Genomic DNA, 8,353 nt, shown 5'->3' with positions numbered 1-8,353 from the left:
GTGTGTGTGTGTGTGTTCGCTTCTACACACATTAGTGAGAGAATGGGCCGCTCTCAGGAGTGTGTGTGTGTGTGTGTGTGTGAGTGTGTGTGTGTGTTCGCTTCTACACACATTAGTGAGAGAATGGGCCGCTCTCAGGAGTGTGTGTGTGTGTGTGTGTGTGTGTGTGTGTGTGTGTGTGTGTGTGTGTGTGTGTTCGCTTCTACACACATTAGTGAAAGAATGGGCCGCTCTCAGGAGTGTGTGTGTGTGTGTGTGTGTGTGTTCGCTTCTACACACATTAGTGAGAGAATGGGCCGCTCTCAGGAGTGTGTGTGTGTGTGTGTGTGTGTGTGTGTGTTCGCTTCTACACACATTAGTGAAAGAATGGGCCGCTCTCAGGAGTGTGTGTGTGTGTGTGTGTGTGTGTGTGTGTGTGTGTTCGCTTCTACACACATTAGTGAAAGAATGGGCCGCTCTCAGGAGTGTGTGTGTGTGTGTGTGTGTGTGTTCGCTTCTACACACATTAGTGAAAGAATGGGCCGCTCTCAGGAGTGTGTGTGTGTGTGTGTGTGTTCGCTTCTACACACATTAGTGAAAGAATGGGCCGCTCTCAGGAGTGTGTGTGTGTGTGTGTGTGTGTGTGTTCGCTTCTACACACATTAGTGAAAGAATGGGCCGCTCTCAGGAGTGTGTGTGTGTGTGTGTGTGTGTTCGCTTCTACACACATTAGTGAAAGAATGGGCCGCTCTCAGGAGTGTGTGTGTGTGTGTGTGTGTGTGTGTTCGCTTCTACACACATTAGTGAAAGAATGGGCCGCTCTCAGGAGTGTGTGTGTGTGTGTGTGTGTGTTCGCTTCTACACACATTAGTGAGAGAATGGGCCGCTCTCAGGAGCTCAGAGAACGCACCACGGTGGACACCTGTGCAATAAGTCCATTCGGGACATTTCCTCACTACTAAATATTCATGTTATAACAAAGTGGAAGCACTTGGGAACAACAGAAACTCAGCCACAGAGCGGGGTCAGCACATGCTGAGGGTCACAGAGCGGGGTCAGCGCATGCTGAGGGTCACAGAGCGGGGTCAGCGCATGCTGAGGGTCACAGAGCAGGGTCAGCGCATGCTGAGGGTCACAGAGCGGGGTCAGCGCATGCTGAGGGTCACAGAGCGGGGTCAGCACATGCTGAGGGTCACAGAGCGGGGTCAGCGCATGCTGAGGGCCACAGAGCGGGGTCAGCACATGCTGAGGGTCACAGAGCGGGGTCAGCGCATGCTGAGGGTCACAGAGTGGGGTCAGCGCATGCTGAGGGTCACAGAGCGGGGTCAGCGCATGCTGAGGGTCACAGAGCGGGGTCAGCTCATGCTGAGGGTCACAGAGCGGGGTCAGCTCATGCTGAGGGTCACAGAGCGGGGTCAGCTCATGCTGAGGGTCACAGAGCGGGGTCAGCACATGCTGAGGGCCACAGAGCGGGGTCAGCACATGCTGAGGGTCACAGAGCGGGGTCAGCACATGCTGAGGGTCACAGAGCGGGGTCAGCTCATGCTGAGGGTCACAGAGCGGGGTCAGCTCATGCTGAGGGTCACAGAGCGGGGTCAGCACATGCTGAGGGTCACAGAGCGGGGTCAGCACATGCTGAGGGTCACAGAGCGGGATCAGCGCATGCTGAGGGTCACAGAGCGGGGTCAGCACATGCTGAGGGTCACAGAGCGGGGTCAGCGCATGCTGAGGGTCACAGAGCGGGGTCAGCACATGCTGAGGGTCACAGAGCGGGGTCAGCACATGCTGAGGGTCACAGAGCGGGGTCAGCACATGCTGAGGGTCACAGAGCGGGGTCAGCGCATGCTGAGGGTCACAGAGCGGGGTCAGCACATGCTGAGGGTCACAGAGCGGGGTCAGCACATGCTGAGGGTCATAGAGCGGGGTCAGCACATGCTGAGGGTCACAGAAGTCGCCAACTTTCTGCAGAGTCAAGAGCTCCAGACCTCCAAACTCCTGTGGCCTTCAGATGAGCTCAAGATCAGTGTGTAGAGCTTCATGGAATGGGTTTCCATGGCCGAGCAACTCATCCAAGCCTTACATCACCAAGAGCAATGCAAAGCGTGGGATGCAGTGGGGTAAAGCGTGCCGCCACTGGACTCTAGAGCAGTGGAGACGTGTTCTCTGAGTGACCAATCACGCTTCTCTGTCTGACAATCCCATGGACGAGTCTGGGTTTGTCGGTTGCCAGGAGAACAGGACTTGCCTGACTGCATTGTGCTGAGTGTAAAGTTTGGTGGGGGGGGTTATAGGATGGGGTTGTTTTTCAGGTGTTAGTTCCAGTGAAAGGAACTCTTAATGCGTCACCAAGACATTTTGGACAATTTCATGCTCCCACCTTTGTGGGAACAGTTCGTGGACGACCCCTTCCTGTCCCAGCATGACTGACCAGTGCACAAAGCGCCTCCATAAAGACATGGATGAGGAGTTTGGTGTGGAGGAACTTGAGTCCTGACCTCGACCCGATAGAACAGCTTTGGGATGAATTAGAGCGGAGACTGAGAGCCAGGCCTTCTCGTCCAACATCACAAATGCGCTTCTACAACCCCAAATCAAAAAAAGTTGGGACAGTATGGAAAACGCAAATAAAAAAAAAGAAGTGATTTCTAAATTTACTTGTATTTCATTGCAGACAATATGAACACAAAATTTTTCATGTTTTGTCTGGTCAACTTCATGTAATTTGTAAATATGCATCCTTTCCTGTCATTCAGACCTGCAACACATTTCAAAAAAAGTTGGGACAGGAGCAATTTAGGGCTAGTAATGAGGTAAAATGGTTAAATAATGATGTGATTTGAAACAGGTGATGTCAACAGGTGATTGTAATTATGATTTGGTACAAAAGCAGCATCCAAGAAAGGTCTAATCCTTTAGGAGCAAAGATGGGCCGAGGATCGCCAGTTTGCCAACAAATACGTGAGAAAATTATTGAAATGTTTAAAAACATTGTTCCTCAAAGAAAGATAGGAAGAGATTTGGATATTTCACATTCAACAGTGCATAACATAATGAAAAGATTCAAGGAATCTGGAGGAATTTCAGTGCGTAAAGGACAAGGGCGCAAGCCTAAGCTGAACAACCGTGATCTCCGATCCCTCAGCCGGCACTGCATCAAGAATCGTCATTCATCTATAAGCGATATCACCACATAGGCTCAGGACTACTTTGGCAAACCTTTGTCAAGTACCACAATACGTAGTTACATCCACAAATGCCAGTTAAAACTGTACTGTGCCAAAAGGAAGCCCTATGTTAACAGTGTCCAGAAGCGCCGTCGACTTCTCTGGGCTCGAGGCATCTGGGATGGACCATCACACAGTGGAAACGTGTACTGTGGTCAGATGAAGCAGTATTTCAGGTATTTTTTGGGAGGAATGGACGCCGTGTGCTCCGGACCAAAGAAGAAAAGGATCATCCAGACTGTTACCAGCAACATGTCCAAAAGCCAGGGTCTGTCATGGTATGGGGTTGTGTCAGTGCCCTTGGCAAAGGTAACTTGCACTTCTGTGAAGGCTCCATTAATGCTGAAAAGTACATAGAGATTTTGGAGCATAATATGCTGCCTTCAAGAAGACATCTTTTCCAGGGACATCCATGCATATTTCAACAAGACAACGCAAAACCACATTCTGCACACATTCTGCAGTCCTGGCTGTGGAGGAAGAGGGTACGGGTACTTGACTGGCCTGCCTCAGTCCCGACCTGTCTCCAATAGAGAATGTGTGGAAGACCCCGTACTGTTGCCCACCTTAAGACTTGTTTGCAGGAAGAATGGGACAAAATTACACCTGAAACACTTTATCATTTGGTGTCTTCAGTCCCTAAACGTCTTTTAAGTGTTGTGAAAAGGAATGGCAACATTACAAAGTGGTAAATGCTTTACTGTCCCAACTTTTTTTGAAATGTGTTGCAGGTCTGAATGACAGGAAAGGATGCATATTTACAAATGACATGAAGTTGACCAGACAAAACATGAAATATTTTGTGTTCATATTGTCTGCAATGAAATACAAGTCAAAGTAAATTGAGAAATCACTTCTTTTTTTCCCTTTTTTTTTGCGTTTTCCATACTGTCCCAACTTTTTCTGATTAGGGGTTGTAGAATAATCCCCATAAACACACTCCTAAACCTTGAGGAAAGCCTTCCCAGAAGAGCTGAAGCTGTTAGATCTGCAAAGGGTGGGCAACTCCATATTAAACCATATGGATTAAGAATGGGATGTGCATTAAAGCTCATGTGCATGTAAAGGCAGGCGTCACAAAACTTTTGGCAATTTAGTGTATATTTATTTATTATAAAATTAGAATCTCCTCCCTTCCTCTTTCATCCTCATCACCAAAAATGTATTTTAGGTGGACAATAATGTGATATTTTAGCAGGGAACCCCCAGAAAAACTCAATTGGCCGGGTTTTGTTGTGAAAGCCTGGCAACCCTGGGTTAACGGGTGTTAATTTCAAACCCTGAGTATACTTATTTTTGTAAGGGCAGCCAAATTTCCACATGCAAACTGAGCCGTGGATGTTAAGGAACGATCTGTGTTTAGGAAAGACCTTCCGCTACGGTTTACAGGGGAATAAGGATTTTTCTCCATTAGGTCACCTGATGGGGTTTTGGTTTCCTTGCCACTGTTGCCTCTGGCTTGGCGTGCTCAGTTGGGGACCCTAAACATTTTCAAAATTTTTCAACTAAATATCCAAATAAATCTACACTGAAAAAACAGGAAAACACATGTTGTCCAATTTACTTAATCGTATTATTTGTGATCTACGCAACAAATTTGTGTTTCTCTTCTAAACATGATTTCATTGCTTTCTGTGAATGTAATTCTCTAAAATGTGCAATCTACTTGATTAAATTATTTGGGGTGAATGTGAACCAATTAAGTACTCGAAAATGATTTTTGCTGAAACTGTAGATCCCAGAATGCTTTGCTTGGGACTTGACGACTAGAGTAAAATTGTTGAAATGAAGTGTTATTTTACGTGTTTTTGTATTTTAATGTTTAATTATGTTGGAATTTTTAGAATTTAAATTTACACTGGGTTACCATAGTGGAGAAGAGTGGAGCGATTGCTTAGGCTGTGGACTGACTCCGCACATGTCATTAAAGAACATTTCACAGTAAGCGCTTAGCATGTATATGATGTGCTAATGCTGGCAAATATAATGAAAGCTACTGAATACAGCGTTAATAGGTCTGTCAAGTGACAACAGAAATATACAATAATAAACATGTGTGTTTTGATTAAAGAGGCAGGATCTCAAGCCCCCGTGTGCACCATTGTTGTTAGGGAGCCATATTAAAATCATTGTGAGACTACTCAATTCGGTTACTTAAAAATTACTTCATTCCATTATGTTGAAAATATGTGAAAAAATTATGTTTGTTTTACTTAAAGGGTTAGTTCACCCAAAAATGTAAATGCTGTCATTAATTCCTCATCCTCATGTGGTTGGACACCCGTCAGACCTCCGTTCATCTTCAGACACAAATGAAGATATTTTAGTGTAAATCTGATGCTGAGAAAGGCTTCAGATAGGCCTCCATTGGCATTCAGTACATTTACACTCACAAGACCCATAAAAGACACTAAAAACATCGTTACAAAGTCCATCTCACCACAGTGACTCTACAATAATTTTACGATGCGACGACAATAGTTTTTGTGCGCAAAAAAAAATCAAAATAACGCCTTTATCCAGCTTGTTCTTGTCTTCCGTGTGTGTCTCCACGACGCATGCGTGAGAATATGAGCAGATCCGGCGTTCGGGAATCCATGAAATGCCACTTTAACCCCATTTTGAGAACTACGCCGAGACCTAAAGCACGATCAATGTAGATCAACAGCTGAGACACGCGCGTCTTCCTCTGCTCGTAAACAAATCTCTTCTGGGTCATGTGTCCGAACGCCGGATCTGCTCATATTCTCACGCATGCGTCGTGGAGGCACACACGGAAGACAAGAACAAGCTGGATAAAGGCGTTATTTTGATTTTTTTTTTCGCACAAAAACTATTGTCGCCGCATCGTAAGATTATTGTAGAGTCACTGTGGTGAGATGGACTTTGTAACGATGTTTTTAGTGCCTTTTATGGGTCTTGTGAGTGTAAATGTACTGAATGCCAATGGAGGCCTATCTGAAGCCTTTCTCAGCATCAGCTTTACACTAAAATATCTTCATTTGTGTCTGAAGATGAACGGAGGTCTGACGGGTGTCCAACCACATGAGGGTGAGGAATTAATGACAGAATTTTCATTTTTGGGTGAACTAACCCTTTAATTGATTCATGTGGAACCGATGTACATGATAAAATCATGTAAATCCACCACACCATTTTTTTCAGTGTAATTAATAAACTAAATTAACCATATAAACTAAATTACTGATCTAAAGCCCACACTGTCACTGTATGATAATTGAAATGAACTGATGTCATAACCGTTTTCTCCAGAATGGCTATACAGCTGAATACAATTATGCTGCATTATTTTCCTGTTTAAAACTGTAGGGCTGCTTTGAAACAATCTGCATTGTTAAAAGCGCTATATAAATAAAGTTGACTTGACTTAAAATCAACCGTGTCTTTATCCCTGTGGGAGCGTACCGTATATCCTCTCGATCAGACAGCAGCCGCGGGCTGGCCGTCGTTGAGCCCGTTCACAATCATCCCTCTCAGCGATCGAGTCCTGAAGGACCCGTCAGGGTAGATGGAGTCCGGCTTGTGTTCGCAGCGGAAGAACATGAGGAAGCCGTTCCTGTAATTCTGGTTCATCCAGCCGTAGAGCAGCGGATTGACAAACGTCGAGCACATGGCCACGATGTGGAACAAGGTGTAGATGAGCTTGTACTCTTTGAACTTGAGAATCAGGTCGAGATCGCTGGCGAGCTGGAAGATGTGGAAGGGCAGCCAGCAGATGGCGAACACCAGCACCACCAGCGCCAGCATCTTCGTGGTCTTCCTCCGGCGGGCCATGCCGTCGCTGCGGCTGCACGGGCTGACGTGGTTCTTCAGCTTCTTCCAGATGCACACGTAGGCATAGCTGATGATGGCCAGCGGCACCACGAACTGCAGGAGGAGCATGGAGAGGCTGTAGATGACCGTGGTGCCAGTGGGCCACTTCTCAGAGCAGACCGCGATCCGCAGGTCGATGTACGGGATTTCCTCATAGCGGTATTCCCGAAAGATAGCCAGTGGGCCGGCTAGCACGGCGGCGAAGCCCCAGGTCAGGCCGATGATGATGAAGCTGGTGCAGCGGTTGAGCCGCTGGCCCAGGTGGAAGACGATACAGCGGTAGCGCTCGACCGCGATGACGGTTAGCGTGAGGATGGACACGTGGACGCTGAGCGCCTGGCTGTAAGGCACCATGTGGCACATCACCGCTCCGAACTTCCATTCGTCCAGAAGGGTGTAGACCAGCGTGAAGGGCAAGCACACCGTGTCCACCATCAGGTCCGCCAAGGCCAGGTTGGCGATGAAGTAGTTGGTGACGGTGCGCATGTTGCGGTACAGGAAGATCATGTAGATGACCAGAGTGTTCCCCACCAGCCCCAGCAGGATTATGAGTGAGTAGGCGAAGATGAGCGAGATCTGAACGCTCAGGTGCTTGGTGACGTCGTCCACGAACGCTGGTTTGTGTGTGTTGATGCTGTCGTTTCCCTGGAGCGCCTCCTCCGTTGCATTGGCTAGATCTGATCGGCCCATGTTGACCTGATACCGAGGACATGCGACATGAACCTGCCAAAGAGAAGAGAGAGAATGATCAGCTCCATTTCCCAAATTATATGTGGAGTTCACATCACACATCCTGATACACATCTTCTGTGGAGAACATGATTTAACCCTCTGGTGCTCTTCGATTATGGGTTGCATTGGTCGTCTTCTCGGTCATAAGTGACCGGACACCTAAAAATGTAACTTCCTCCACCCCTGTAAAACCAATGCAATTTATTTTTCTTCAATAATATTTTTTCTTTTTAATTTTGTATTTTGAGATGTTTTGATGGTATTTTGTAATATTTGTGCAATAATTATGGTCCATTTCTGCCATTGAAAAATATTTTAATTTTTTTTAATTATTGCAGTATTTCAGGTTAAAATAGAGACTAGGCCTTCAAAAATATTTTTTTTGAAGGCAGATTAGTGCCTACTTTTGGAATTATTTAAAGCTACACTGTGTAACTTTTTTTGTTTTTTCTTCTCTAAAAACACTTAGTTCTTTCAAAAATATATGTGCTCATTAATGTTTATTTACTTCTTTCAAGTAATAAAGTATTCTCGTAAGTTTATAATATGCCATTGTAAACACATACGGGTGAGGGTTTGAATGC

The 8,353-nt window shown here is 46.1% G+C and overlaps 1 protein-coding gene across 1 annotated transcript; it reads right to left on the bottom strand.

The window, feature by feature from the left end:
- Positions 1–6,644: 6,644 nt before the first annotated feature.
- On the bottom strand, positions 6,645–7,727 carry npy7r (neuropeptide Y receptor Y7; the record flags this gene model as incomplete). The annotated part of the gene is made up of 1 exon (XM_079838509.1): positions 6,645–7,727. The coding sequence occupies one exon, from the start codon at positions 7,725–7,727 to the stop codon at positions 6,645–6,647; it is 1,083 nt and encodes a 360-aa protein (XP_079694635.1).
- Between the last annotated feature and the right edge of the window lie 626 nt (positions 7,728–8,353).

This window comes from Gobio gobio (genome assembly GCF_949357685.1).
Source record: "Gobio gobio genome assembly, chromosome: 16".
Classification (NCBI taxonomy): Eukaryota; Metazoa; Chordata; class Actinopteri; order Cypriniformes; family Gobionidae; genus Gobio; species Gobio gobio.
This window is presented reverse-complemented; position numbering and strand designations above follow the sequence as displayed.